This window comes from Ursus americanus, chromosome 35 (genome assembly GCF_024610735.1).
Source record: "Ursus americanus isolate L20-20 chromosome 35, mUrsAme1.1.p, whole genome shotgun sequence".
NCBI classification, from domain to species: Eukaryota; Metazoa; Chordata; class Mammalia; order Carnivora; family Ursidae; genus Ursus; species Ursus americanus.
The window spans coordinates 26,533,603-26,548,143 of NC_142161.1; the positions used below are offsets into that span (position 1 = coordinate 26,533,603).

A 14,541-nucleotide genomic window follows, 5' to 3' on the forward strand; every position below is an offset into this window, starting at 1 on the left:
GAAGTTGTAACATTTGAGTATCTCCCAGAATAACTTCCAAAAGAATGAAAGAACAGTTTATGCCATCACGGATTCACAGGTTTCTGACTGGTTGCAGAATGTCTTGCAGTTAGACATCAGTTTTACACTCCTGCCTTACATTCAGGACCAGTCTGGCACAGTGCTCCATAAACACGGATAGAAATGTTCTGTGTTGTCCAGGTTAGCCACTCAGCTTATGTGGCTGTTGAGCACGAAATGTAGCTAATGTAACAGAGGAACTGCATTTTTAATTTAAATATCCATATATGGCTAGTGGTCCCTACTGGACACTAATTTGCAAGTCAGCTCTTTTTATACCCCAGCTAGGATACTCTGCCCCACTCAGTCTGCTATACACAGGCCTAATTTAGCCTCATTTACTTTTTTCAAAATCTGATTGAGACCTTTCCCAGCAGCTCATCAATTGTGATTATGAATTCACCTTAATACATAAAGTTGAAATTGACCAGAAAAAGTAAGGTGTCAGTTTTTTCCCTGCTGTGATTTATATTCATAACCTAGTTTGTAAAGTTGGGAGGTGGGATTCCTGTCTTTTTTGTATATAAATAAATTCCAATTTTGTGGAACTAAATAAGAATTTGAGGACAAAACTTAGTTGACAAATTTGCTATTTCCTTAATTTTGAATCACATTAAGCATGTCCATTCTATTTAGATTTTTTAAAAACAAAATATTTGGGTAAAAATATCACTTTATTTTCATACAGGTAATTTTTCTACAGCGTCAACATTTTCTTCTCAAAAGTAAGAGAATCTCAAAGCTTAGAACTGGATCACTTGGCCCTTTCTCTTCTTATCTCCTCCCAGTTCAAAATGCTTGCATCTCTTAATGGCCAGCATCCTCTTGGACCTGCAGTTAGGTTCCACACATTCAAGCCTCAGCACAATCTTCTTTGTGGTTTTAGCCTTCTTCCGGAATATTGGCTTTGTCTGCCCACCATAGCCACTCTGCTTCCGATCATAGCGCCTCTTTCCCTGGGCGTAGAGGGAATCCTTGCCCTTCTTATACTGGGTCACTTTGTGAGGCTGATGTTTTCCACACTTCTTACAGAAAGTCCTTCGGGTTTTAGGAACGTTGACCATCTCTGCAGTAGCGCTTTCTGCACAATGAAAACGTAAAACATCTGAAGTTGAAGTAGCAGACTTCATACATTTTTAATAAAGTGCTTTAAAAATAGAGGAAAACATGACAACCTATCAGTAATGTATAAACCCACCAAGTACTCCTTTTACACATGAATCCACACACACAAAAGTGCACACCTTTTCGGAACGCTTAGAGCATTTACGGACTGAAACTCAACTAGAAATCAGCAAAAAAAGCAGCACAGGGGCGCCCAGCTGCCAGTTCCCCGCACAAAGTGGGTTCCTTCGGAGCTTAATTTACTGTGGCTGTCCAAAAAGAAGAGCGTAGTGGTGGTTAGTTTTCTTTCTCGGGGCCAAAGCTGGAGTCTCCCGACTCCTCCTCCATGTTCTGGCTCCGGGGTACGCCCGTTAGGCGCGTGGTTTCGGGCAGCAGCTACAGCCACGGCCCGCCTCCGTTCCTTCTCCGGGAACCGCAGCAGGCTGGTTTCCCTCTTCCCCTCCGAAACACCGTCTACCCGTCAGCAGTCCTGAAGGCTGACGTGGCCTTAGTGTCTCCCGGCCCACCAGCCGCCATTCGTGAGCCCCTTTCCCAGAGAAAAGCCAGTTCTTTAACTCTACCTAGCCAAAGCAGCGGGTCTCGCTCCCCAATTCCTACAAGGGCCTGCTCCACACCCGGATTCTGAGCGCTGGAGGCTCCCGCTGTTGAGACCGCTACACTCCGGTCTCAGCTTACCGGGAAACGCCGCGTCCACGCTCCTCGCCTCGCTCTGCTCGCGCCTAGCAGGAAAGGGAGACTGAAGCGGAAGTAGGAACTGAGCGTGAGCGACAGGGCCACGAACCAATAGGCAGCAGGCAGCGGCGGCCTGTCGTCTCCGGACGCGGCGGGGAAGCTCCAACCAGCGGCCCAGGGGGCGGGCCGGAGGGGTGTGGGCCCGAGGGCCGCGGCGTTCCGCGGGCCAGTCGCGGGTTGTCAGAACGGTCGCCGGCGGAGTAGGGAGAGGCTGCGTCGCTCGGTCCTGGCGGTCTGGGGCCCGCGTAAGGATGAGAGCGCAGAGGACGCAGGGCCGCCGGAGGCGCAGGTAACCAGGCGGGGGTGCGGTGGGGCCGCGGCGGGACTTCTTCCGGGACCCGTGCTGAATGGAGAGGACCGAGGCGACGCCGAGCCGCGGCTCCTAGCGGCGGGGCCGCTGCCCGAGCTGCAGCTGCCAGGCGAGGATGTGTGGAGCCCGGGCAGCGCGGGGGAACTGAGACCCTTCGGGCCGCTGGACCCCCGGGGCCCGGGATGAGGTAGCTGGGGCAGCCGCGGGGGCCAGCTGTGACTGCTACAGGCCGAGGCGACGGCCACCACCCGCCCGCCCCTTCTGTGCAGAAGCCGCTGCTCCTTTTCGCGCCCGCCCGTCCGCGCTCCCTGCCCTGGAGACCATGAGGTTCCGCATCTATAAGCGGAAGGTGCTGATCCTGACGCTCGTGGTGGCCGCCTGCGGCTTCGTCCTCTGGAGCAGCAATGGGCGACAAAGGAAGAACGAGGCCCTCGCCCCGCCGCTGCTGGACGCCGAGCCCGCGCGAGGTGCGGGCGGCCGAGGCGGGGACCATTCTGCTGTGTCCGCGGGCATCCGCCGGGTCTCCAACGATTCGGCGGCCCCTCTGGTCCCGGCGGCCCCGCAGCCCGAGGCAGACAACCTGACGCTGCGGTACAGGTCCCTGGTGTACCAGCTGAACTTTGACCAGACGCTGAGGAATGTAGATAAGGCCGGCTCCTGGGCCCCCCGAGAGCTGGTGCTGGTGGTCCAGGTGCATAACCGGCCCGATTACCTCAGACTCCTGCTGGACTCACTCCGAAAAGCCCAGGGCATTGACAACGTCCTCGTCATCTTTAGCCATGACTTCTGGTCGACAGAGATCAATCAGCTGATCGCTGGGGTGGATTTCTGTCCGGTTCTGCAGGTGTTCTTTCCTTTCAGCATTCAGTTGTACCCCAACGAGTTTCCAGGCAGCGACCCCAGAGATTGCCCCAGAGACCTGGAGAAGAATGCAGCTTTGAAGATGGGATGCATTAATGCTGAGTATCCCGACTCCTTTGGCCATTACAGAGAGGCCAAGTTCTCCCAAACCAAACACCATTGGTGGTGGAAGCTGCATTTTGTATGGGAAAGGGTCAAAGTTCTTCGGGACTATGCTGGCCTCATACTTTTCCTGGAGGAGGATCACTACTTGGCCCCAGACTTTTACCATGTCTTCAAAAAGATGTGGAAGTTAAAGCAGGAAGAATGTACGGAGTGTGATGTTCTCTCCCTGGGGACCTATACAGCCATTCGTAGTTTCCATGGCATTGCTGACAAGGTAGACGTGAAAACTTGGAAATCCACAGAGCACAATATGGGTCTAGCCTTGACCCGGGATGCATATCAGAAACTGATTGAGTGCACAGACACTTTCTGTACTTATGATGATTATAACTGGGACTGGACTCTTCAATATTTAACTGTATCTTGTCTTCCAAAATTCTGGAAAGTGCTGGTTCCTCAAGTTCCTAGGATATTTCATGCTGGAGACTGTGGTATGCACCACAAGAAAACCTGTAGACCGTCCACCCAGAGTGCCCAAATTGAGTCACTCTTAAATAATAACAAACAGTACTTGTTTCCAGAAACTCTAATTATCAGTGAGAAGTTTGTGGCAGCCATTTCCCCACCTAGGAAAAATGGAGGGTGGGGAGATATTAGGGACCATGAACTCTGTAAAAGTTATAGAAGACTGCAGTGAAAAGTCACAATTACAAAAGCAAAAGTCACAGTCTTCTATTTTTGATATTTGTCCAAACAGAATATACAATTGAATAAAAGGGTTTAGGAACTGGTTTCTGCTTTAATAGGGAAAAAAAATTCTTATAAAAGGTGTCCAAATATAGTAGTCTTTTCCTTCTATGATTAAAATTTAAACACAAGTTTTCATTGCGGGAGTTGGGTTTTAAAGTTCAATCTGTATCTGCTAAAGGTAATCATTGTTCATTGGTAAAAGAAAAGGGAAATTTTACTTAAATTGCATCTATTAATCTTTTTATCTGGAAATTTGTACACTTTTCCACTTTCAAAACATTTTAAGTACAGCAGACTTTATTTAAAATTGTCATAGCAGTAAGAAGTATTACAATGGAGTCGTTAGTATTAATGGAACAAGCCCAATTTCACTCCTGACACGGTTACTAGGAAGGGGTTGCTTCAGTGGTTTTATAATTCAAGAGTTATGTTTGTTAAACACGCTATCAGAACAGACATTTTCAGTATTACAGATTCCTGTATTATTGTGTTAAGATTTGCCTGTGCTTTGGAACCTTCATAGAACACACTTTCTTTTGGAATGTATTTGATTGATAAGAAAGTTTAAACACTGTTTTCACCTCAATGTAGAAATACAGTGTTTTTTTTTTTCTTTTAGTGCTGCCAAAATAAAATACTCATTTTTGCATAAAAAGGTTCCTAATTATTTTGCAGAATAAATTTTGTTTACTCTTTACACCAAAATTCAGTGAAGTATTCTAGAAGTTTTAAAGTTTACGTTACCTCTTCGCGTGTACTATTTGTACATTATATAACTGAGTTTGAAGTAAAGAAAAACCCCACTCTTGACAATGCATTCCCTTTAGAAGAAACTGGCTTTCATATTAGCCAAGCATAGATAATGAACAATAAAAAGCTGCTGTGTCAGTGAAATACAGCCTAAATTGTTTTCGAAAGCCAGAAATGATAGATCAAAGTTCAGTCATGCCAAAGTGAAACATGTTGTAGTGCCAGCTTTATTTTAACTGAAATCATACTTTTTAAAAGGACGGATACAGTAAATAATAGAAAACATGCTTAAAATTTATTCCATATTTAATGTGGAAGTTTCTCTTAATAGTAAAAATTGCATTCAAGCAGAAGTTACTCAGAGACTAGTTTCTGTGTAGATAGGACATCATTTCAGTTTAAGAAAATTGTGTATTAAATGGACAATTTTGAAATTATTTCATCAAATTAAGAGTCATATTGTGGCTGAGAAATGCATATATGGTCGTTGTAGGTGGAACAAATAGTTCTCTTGCTTTATGAGTTACCTTTATGTTACCCTCACAGCCCAATTTGGTTCCAGATTTTATAGTGGTTATAAACGTAAACAGGATGAATTGCCAGGCTTTGTACTAGCTTTTGGTGCTCTGATCTGACTTTCACGAGTTCAGAGAACTAAAGAAATCAGTTCATTTCCAGGACTAAGGTAGGCCAGAAGTTTGAATGCGCTTTTTAAAATCAGAAATAGATCAGATAAACCAGCTTATGGCATTGGGGTCAGTGATTAGATCAACAAAGATTTCCTTTCTACATTTTCTTCTAAGCTGTACTCAAAATTTTTGTGCGAAAAAAAATCTATTTGGATTTTCTCTTGGCTTCCAATATAAATATTAATAACTTAGCCACTGTTAGATAAACTATCTGTTGCCCTTTTTTAGAGATTAGAAGAGAAACTGACTAGAAAACGCTGGCTTTTTGGTTTGTCTTCATGTAATATAGTGAAGACAATTCTCCTATGGGAGCAAATTCCCAGAATTTTTAATTGTTCTAAAATTCTTAAATGTAGGGGTGTCTAGCTGGCTCAGTCAGTGGAGTGTGTGACTCTTGATCTTAGGGTTGTAAGTTCGAGCCCCACGATTGGGTATAGAGATTACTTAAAAGCTTTAAAAAAGTTTATAAATGTATTCCATAAAACCAAGAAATGTTTCAATACTATAATAGTAACTTCCAAAAACATCTTTTAAGAAGTTGAATTTTAAAGGCATCACTCTATAACCTGTATAACTATATATATCTATATCTATCTAGATATATAGTGTGTGTGTGTATGTGTGTCACACATAAAATACAGAGTTGAAGCAAAAATCCTAAATTTCATTCAGTGTATTTGTACTGGATGGTTAATATTGGTTAGTAAAGTTCTAAGAATCTCTATTTCAAGCATAAATACATCCTATTCAGTGAAACATAAATGCATAGTTTTGAAATTCTACCCCTCCCCACACATACACATACTGATTAATTTCTAGTTAATTGTATTCTTGAGAATTGCTTTTTGTAACAGACACAACTTAGTGAATATTTACTTTGAAACTTTATTAAAGTAATGGTAAACAAAAGAAGCCAAAAGCAAACAAGCAAATACATACAGGTTGTATAAAAACTAAATGTTTAACTCTCCATTAGAAAAAATATACATCGATCAGAGGAATCACAAAAATCTCCACAAAACTTTGTATATACAAAGTCTCCATGCAAAAAAAAAATCTCCAGTTTCCCCATTAGAATCAAAATTGCAAATTTTTATACTTTCTTGAATACTTTAAGATAGTAGTTAAAGAAAGATCATCTATTTTAAGTCCAAAAACTTTTTACTCTTAACTTTTAAACTCTAAAATTATATAGAATTAATCCAAGTCATATAGCAAAGAATTATGAAAACTGAATGCACATTGAGTCACATGATCTTTAATAAACTGCACACTACCATCCTGCATATTGGTTTCTTTGATGTTGTTAAGACCAGGTAAATTGTGAACTGAAGTTTTGTTTAGTAGTGTAGATAGCTCATCTCCATCTAATTCTTTCTTTTCTGTTACCACTGGTTCTTTTAAGTTATCTTTTTCCTCATTTGAGTAAACAGGACTTTTTTCTTTTATAAATTCAGGTTCCATTTTTGACTCCGGTTGCTGAGACTTTCCAAATAGTATGTGAGACTCGTCAAGAGACTCTTGTTGCAAGCATACAACTGAACCACAACTGTCTGTTTCTAGTACTTTAACTGCTATAGATGAATCAGAATCAGTTGTTGAGGTGGTAGGATGTTCTATATTTTCTTTTTCAGTTAGATGACTTCCTTCGTTGCCTTTTTCTTCCTTTTCTTGAAGCTGTTCAGAGTTACTACATTCTTGCAACTATTCAAGAGAAACAATAAATTAAGAATCTTTGGGAAAAATAGAAAATTTATTGTACTCTCTGGAAAAAGTTGTTTTTTTTTTTAAAGTTGTAAGGGAACAATGCTTACAGATCTGCAGATAGGCTTCCAGGCTTTCCCCCTCAAAGTCATCTTCCAAACGCTGCCAGTTATTTTTTAACAATGCAGACAGTGCAAACCTGGCATTAATTCTTGATTAATTCCCTTCAATGACCCCTTACCTCCTTCAGAATTAAATAATCCTGGCCTATAAACCCTTTAACATGGCCTACAAAACTCTTTAGTAGTCATTCTTATAAGGGCATTCTTGAATTTTCTTGAATTTCTGTGATTCTTCAGAGCCACTCTCCTCCTCAATTCATACGCAAATCAATTGTGTTAGTTACCAAATTATTTGTATCCAATACTGAAGACTAAAAAATAACCAGACTTAAGGTTCAACTAGAAAGAATGAACAAACTGAATGACATAGCTCCTTCCCATGGTTTGAAAGTCAAAAAGACTTGTTTGTCCCTGGACTCCTACTCAAACTTCCCAAGTGTTAGTTTCCCTTTTCCTCAGTGGACAGTTATTCTGGGATTAAATGAGATATATGTGAAAATGAATCACGAAGTGTTTGGCACATAGTAAAATACATGCAAAAAAGTCTTTACTCCCTTAAGTCTTCCCAGCCATTATGTACACTTAATTTAAAGTTATGACATCAAGAAATCAAAAATTATCTGTCAGGCTTTATCCTTGTCTTAAATCACTACAAAGGCTACCAAATCTTACCGTTGCATGAATTTGAATCTTACTATCAGTAACCTGAAGAACTTCAATTAATGGTAGGGTTAAGGGCATTGTCTGATTAGATGGAGGGCTCAGGACCTCTTCAAGAACCTCATCAACATTTTCTTCATTGACAAACAGCCTTTCCTAAAATAAAAAGAAAAAATATTCTGCCTTATAGGTCATTTTTGACACAGTTGATCTAAAAACAGCTCGTACAAGTTCTCACACGCTTCAGGGTTACACTTTTAAAATATTTAATGTTACTCCTATGTTACCTTGGCAGAAGAAAACAGTATTGTACAGAGCAGTAAGAAGAGCAAGAGTATATACATATATCAGAAAAGACCCTAAAAGAAAAACGTCTTAGTCCTTCTCTAAGTCTCTGGTAACAATCTGAAATACAAATGGTATTTTCCTTTCCTTTTTTTTCTCTTAATTATTATAATAACATCACCTCTAGGGCTATAAATGCAGTCACAGCTATAAAATGTAATTTAATTTTAAAATACTTCCTAATGAGACAGCTAAGGAATGTATATGAAAGGATTTATTCAAATTTTGCATGACCAGTTTGCCTTTTTATTCTTGGCCAGGTAAGAGCCAAATATAATATTTAAGATAAGTATATTCTATTTTTGCGCATTGAGATAATCCATTGTGACAGTAACATATAGCTATTTATAAGAATGAGGTAGATTTCAAGAGGCTGACATGGAAAGATTTCCAAACTATAATTAGGAACTGCATAAATCACTTTCACCAGAATCCCAAACACAAAGCAACTTGTGCATATTCATGTCAAGTGAATACAGGTATATAGTTAGGGTGTTGAAGGGATAACCATATCTAAAATGCAGAAAATCAGTTTAATGTTGCCCAAAATAAAAATATTTTCATAAAAACAAATTTCCAAATAAACAGTTCCTTATTTGGTCCAAATAGGACAAAATCAGGAAGAGAGAAGTTTACAGTTCCCTTATATTAAATAGTATTTAAACACCTACCGGGAATGTTGGGTACAGAAAAATCTTATATTTGGAGTAATTTCCTTGCTATTATTTTAAAGTTCCAGAATAACTGTATTATAGAAACAGCCCCCAATTAAAAGCATTTCTAAGGTTCCTGCCTCTGGAAAAGACATATTAATTGCACAAAAATACACCAAATACTTTTAGTCTTTAGTTAACCCAAGGAAAAATAGTACTTATAATGGAAATGGTTATGATTAAAACAAAGTATTTGCATAAACTCGCCTTATTCTAATGACTGATTTTACTCTAAAAGATACTGAATTTAGTGGTCCTAAAGCTCTAGGAAAATTTCCAGTGAATATTTAGGCTTTTATAAATCTATTTTGTACTTGTTTATGTGTAAAGTAATAATTCTGACCTTGGCAGTCACAAATCAGTCTCTTTATCATTATTTTCATATAATGCATATGATATAATCATTATATATGTGTACCCACTCATTGTGATTTTTTAAAAAATTTAATATTTAGAGCCTAGTCCAGTGAAACGTAAAGAAAAATAACTGAATATTATGGTTCCATCAGCTTTAGCAAATGTGATGATTAACGAAGTAATTACAAATTATTTCAAGCATCAAAGATATAAAACACAGTTGCCCTAATCCCATTTTGGTCTAGTTTCTTTGCTAAAATAATGTTAGCCTTCTAGAAAATCAGATTAAAATAACAGTCTTTAGTATTCGCTCAACTGCTTATCCATAAAACTTTCTTTCCAGTTGTTATTTTTACATTAAAACAATTCCAGGGGCGCCTGGCTGGCTCAGTTGGAGGAGCATGCAATTCTTTATCTCCGGTAGTGAGTTCAAGCACCATGACTGGGTAGAGGGGTAGAGATTATATAAATAAACTTTAAAAATAAACAGACAAATAATTACAGGAAAACGGCTGCCCTTTTCTAAATTTCCCCCTTCTGATGATATAAACAGATCGTCCATTTCATATTATATTCTCACAAAGTATCTTACCTCCCCCTGGTATTTATTTTACCATTTTGGGAGAGTTTCAAATTAACCACTTCTCACAGAAGATACCCCTCATAAAATGTAACTTATTAGCAAATATCTAGGAAAATCACAGGAAGAAATGAAAATTTCTGGCAAGTTAAAGCCCAAGGCTAAAAACTTAATTTTCAATATATAGTCTGTGCAACTAGTTGTATTTCTAGGATATTTAACCCTTGGATTTGTTAAAAAAAAAAATTACATGTAACACTGATACATACCTCAGTGAAAACTACCAATTGTTAATTTATGTGTATAAAGAGTTCATTAGAACTTAAAATTTTACAGACTTTTAAAAAAAATTATCAATAGGGGTGCCTGAGGGGCTCAGCCTGTTGAGGAACCCACTCTTGATTTCGCTCACATCATGGTCTTGGTTCCTGAGATGGGCCCAGAGGAGGCTCCCACTCAGCAGGGGAGTGTGCTTCTCTCTCCCTCTCCTTCCCCCCACTTGTGTCAATAAAAAAAATAATAAATAAATTAATTAATTAAAAAAATCTTTTTTAAAAATTGTCAATACTGGAGTACTGAATCTGAAATTCAAGAACCTCAATAACCTAAAAAGTATAGTAGCCACTACGATCTAACACACCATTCATGAAAACTATGTCCTGAGTAAACTCAGCCCCAAGTTCTAGAGTACTTGCCCACAAGAGGTGCAGCTGATCTTGATGTTCACTCTAACAAATATTTATACAATTGATCTTTCAACAAGGGGGGGGGGAGGAGAGGGGAACCCCCCCCAAGTTGAAAAATCCACCTACAACTTTTGACTCCTCCAAAGCTTAACTACTAATAGCCTACTGTTGACTGGAAGCCTTACTTATAATACAGTCTATTAACTCATATTTTGTATATTGTATTATATACTATATTCTTATAAACTAGAGAAAAAATGTTTTTAAGAAAATCGTTAAGAGAAAATACACTTATAGTATTATAGTGTATTTATCAGAAAGATTCGCTTATAAGTGGATGCAGGCAATTCCAACCTGCGGAGTTCAAGGGTCAATTGTAAGAGCAAATTTTAAAAGTAGGGATGGAATATTTCAAATATAAGAGTCTAGAAAGAACTGTTACCTCCAAAGAATCCTTGTTTAAACCATAATACCATTCTCTCCAATGGCCACGGCACTCTGGAGATTTGGCCAGTTCTATCACCGCATTGTTTGAAGAAATACTAATCGCAGGTTCTTTGGTACTCAATTTATTCTCCGGAGCAAATTGCAAAAAGAAGGAATAATAAACTAAGTCTTGGGTGGAGAAGCCTACTTTGTACCAGGAGGGGCTTACATCCCCTTGAAGACTTCCCGACTGGATCCGAGGCACCTGAACCAGCAGAGTCAGGGATTCTTCATCCTGACGACACTGCAACGGAGGACACAGAGGTTCCTCGCCGCCGGCCCCGGGACCACCCATGGCTCGACCGGAGCGCTCCCGGCCCGCGGCCTTCCCGATCACTCGCTTCCCGACTCTGAGGTCTCCACACGCTCTCTCTCTTCCCGAAGAAGACTCCCCGTCAGGGTCCCCAGATGAACTACCAAGGGCGCCTCCTCCACCGTCCCCAGGTGAGTTCCCTGCGACGGAAGGTGGCTCCTCCCCGATGCCCGTTTTCCACGCCGCTTGCTCGTCCACGTCCCGCTCCTCGGGCTCGGAGACGAGCTCCCCCGCAGCGGCAGCCGGGGCGCTGATCCCGACGTCCGCAGCCCCGGGTGGCCTGGAATCCGGGCCACCGGTCCCGGCACCACCCCCCGCCGGGCCCGCCTCCCCCTCACGAGCGGAAGCGCCAGCCGCGCCGCCAGTTCCGGACGCGCAGACCGACTCTTCCGGCGCCACGGCGGGTTCCTGGCGCGCGAGGGGCCGCGCCACGGGAAGCGTGACTACCAGCTGTCGCCGGGCCTTGTTGAACTGCGCCTTGCCGCGGCCGTCGTCCACCGGGTACGGGAGCGAGAGCCGTAGCCGGTAGTCGGGTTTCCTCGAGTCGAGGCACAGCCGCTTTCCCGTCACCTCCAGCTCCGCCCGCTCGGCCGAGCGCAAAAGCGGCAGCTCGATGGTGACCACCAGCTCCCGGGGCACCGGGCTGGGGGCCGAGTCCCGGGAGCAGCGGTAATCCTGGAGGTCCACGTGGTGGCGCTGCACCACGCTATAGCGAGGCTCGGTGGGGGCGGGCGGCTGGACCGCCTCCGGAGGCGGGGGCGACTGGGGCCGGGGGACCGCTGAGCTCCCGGGCGCCGGCGGGCCCGGGTAGGGGTAGGGGAAGTCGGGGAGGGGGCTCTCCGGCTCCCCCTCGGGCCGGGCCGGGACGCCCCCGGGGAGGGGCGTGCGCAGCACGGCGGCCTCCGGAGCCCCCTTGTACTTGACCTTCAGGGTCTTGGCGTTCCTGCGGTCGAGCTTCACGCCGAACTGCTTCTCGACGGCCTCCAGTGCCGTGGCGTCCAGCATCTGGCGGAAGGGCTCGTGACGCCGGGCCAGCGCGAGCGCGTCTGGGTGGAAGACCACGTCGTAGACGGTGTAGCGGGCGCCTCGGCCCCCCGCGTACTCGCGGCCGGGAGCCAGGCTGTAGGGCAGCGACCACTGGCTGCCGGCCGCCGCGCCCCTGGGGCTGGCTCGGCCGCTGGGCGCGCCCACCAGCGTGTTGCTGCACACGTTCACGAAGCAGCGCCGCGTCCCGTCGAGGCTGGTGCGCAGCACGTGACCCGGCTGCGGGTGCACGAACCGCACATCCACTCCGCGCTCACGCTCCAGCGCGGTGATCTCCGCCTCGTAGCGCCGCCGGTTCTCCGGGTCCGTGAGCTCCTCGGCGTACTCGGTGAACATTCGCCGGAACTCCGGGTCCTGGAAGGCCGAGGTGAGCCGCTGCACCTCCTCTCCGCTCAGGTCCAAGTCCTCCAGCGGCGAAGAGGCTGCCGCCTTGGCCATGCTGCCCCGCGGCTCCTCGCCCTCGGGCCGGGGCAGATCGACCCGCGACCAGGTGGGTGGGACGCGCCGCGAAGTGACTGCTCTGCGGAGAATGGGGCGGCCCGGTTCGGTAACCGCCGGAGAACTGCGCCTGGGGCAGCGCGTGGTCGTTGCCATAGTGACAACGCCACCAGCCGGGAGGAGGGGCAGGCATTGGAGTGGGAAGGTGAAAATGCCACAAATAGCCTCTTAGTGCCTTCAAATCAACTACACTACATACTGCCTTTTTAGATTCCTGTGTCGTGGTGCAATTACTTCTGCAGAATAACTCATAATAATTGTAATTTCCAGCATTTATGTACATTATGTTATTCACAAGCTGTAATTCAAGTTTAAGCTTATCTATACTTTCTACTTTACCAAACCAACATTTCAGTTTTCTGGACAGTTCACCATAAAGTTTGCCCTGTAACAACTCACATTTGGGGCAAGAGATATGGGCAGGCTATTCATAAATAACTAATGATCAATAAGCATACAGGACTGTTTTTTAAGTTTATTTATTATTTATTTTTTTTATTTAGTAGTCTCTACACTCAACCTGGGGCTGGAACTCAGGACCCTGAGATCAAGAGTCGCATTCCCCTGTGACTGAGCCAGCCAAGCCCCTCAGGACTTTAATAATAAAAATGCAAATGGAAGATCCCACATACTGCCTATCAAAATGGCAAAGGCTGTTCTTACGATTACTGTATTTCCTTGGGGCGGTAGTAATGCCTTTCTAGAGAGTAGTTTGGTAGCTGTATCAAAAGCCTCTAGAAGGTGCATATTCTTCATCCAGCAATTCCAAGTCTAAGAGCGTGCTCAAGGCAACATTTCCCATGATTCTAAAGGTTTGGGAAGAATTCAAGAATTCAGCAGTGGGACTGGGTGAGCAGATTTTGCTATAGCCATTCAGTGGGATTTTATGCATTCAAAAGTGATGTTACAGCATAATAGTTATTGACTAAGGTAGTTAGTAATTGGTAGTTGTTAAATTCAGCGATTGTTTTTGTTCTCATTTTGTTGAAACTTTCATCAACATTTAGCACAGTTGCTGTTGGCATTACCTCAGTGACTAGACACTGCGGATTTCTCTCCTACCTCATGAGACACCTGATACTATATAGTCTGTGTTGCAAGTGTTTGCCTCTGTTCCACTTCTGAGTGGAAATGCCTCAAGGCTGAGACCCTGTCTCTTCTTCATTTACGTTCTCTCCTTGACAAATATATTTACACTCACAAATACCAGACTTATATATCAGGTTCCTAAATTCCAGACTCCTAACTTCTAACTCCTTCCCAGTGTCTGCCCTCATCTTATGATCTTTTGGCCGTATTCAAAATAGTTGACTCCCTCTCCTTGAAACATACTTTACTCTTGGTTTGAAGAACTCCACCCTCTCCCATTTTCCTCCTCCTTTGCTTGTTCCTTTCCTGCTGGTCCTCTGAATGTCGGAGTCACCCAAAGTCTGTTCATCAGCTTGCTTATCTAATTGTATTCCTTCCAGATGATCTTAATCAAGCTCACAGCTTTAAATGCCATCTAAGTTTAGATTCATTCTTTCAACAGGTATTTATTGCACACTTGCTACACCCACTACTTATATTAGGTAAGGCACTGTTCTAGGCACTGGATGGAACAAAACAAAATCATTGTGTTCCAGGGATGTGAAGCAACTGGCACTCTCGT

The 14,541-nt window shown here is 43.6% G+C and overlaps 4 protein-coding genes across 6 annotated transcripts in view; 2 read left to right on the plus strand and 2 right to left on the minus strand.

The window, feature by feature from the left end:
* Positions 1 to 715: 715 nt before the first annotated feature.
* RPL36AL (ribosomal protein L36a like) lies at positions 716 to 1,968 on the minus strand. Of its 2 annotated transcripts, none has more exons than XM_045799204.2 (2): positions 1,861 to 1,968; positions 716 to 1,141 (listed from the first exon to the last, which is right to left on the minus strand). In XM_045799204.2, exon 2 carries the CDS (start codon positions 1,122 to 1,124, stop codon positions 804 to 806), a length of 321 nt encoding a protein of 106 aa, XP_045655160.1. In that variant the 5' UTR covers positions 1,125 to 1,141; positions 1,861 to 1,968; the 3' UTR covers positions 716 to 803. The 2 variants fall into 2 exon arrangements, with proteins under 2 accessions (XP_045655160.1, XP_045655150.1); XM_045799194.2 differs by having other exon boundaries at positions 1,746 to 1,886.
* Positions 1,969 to 2,051: 83 nt separating this feature from the next.
* Positions 2,052 to 3,985, plus strand: MGAT2 (alpha-1,6-mannosyl-glycoprotein 2-beta-N-acetylglucosaminyltransferase). Its single transcript, XM_045799180.2, has one exon. It carries the CDS (start codon positions 2,550 to 2,552, stop codon positions 3,888 to 3,890), a length of 1,341 nt encoding a protein of 446 aa, XP_045655136.1. The 5' UTR covers positions 2,052 to 2,549; the 3' UTR covers positions 3,891 to 3,985.
* Positions 3,986 to 4,637: 652 nt separating this feature from the next.
* Positions 4,638 to 12,945, minus strand: DNAAF2 (dynein axonemal assembly factor 2). Its single transcript, XM_045799150.2, has 3 exons — positions 10,992 to 12,945; positions 7,881 to 8,024; positions 4,638 to 7,086 (listed from the first exon to the last, which is right to left on the minus strand). The coding sequence occupies exons 1-3, from the start codon at positions 12,828 to 12,830 to the stop codon at positions 6,580 to 6,582; spliced, it is 2,490 nt and encodes an 829-aa protein (XP_045655106.2). The 5' UTR covers positions 12,831 to 12,945; the 3' UTR covers positions 4,638 to 6,579.
* KLHDC1 (kelch domain containing 1) overlaps positions 11,719 to 14,541 on the plus strand; it is a 90,154-nt gene continuing 87,331 nt past the window's right edge. For both annotated transcript variants that reach the window (XM_087859106.1, XM_087859107.1), the window contains exon 1: positions 11,719 to 11,849. The gene's annotated coding sequence lies outside the window, so the exon portion shown is untranslated. The remainder of the gene's footprint in view (positions 11,850 to 14,541) is intronic.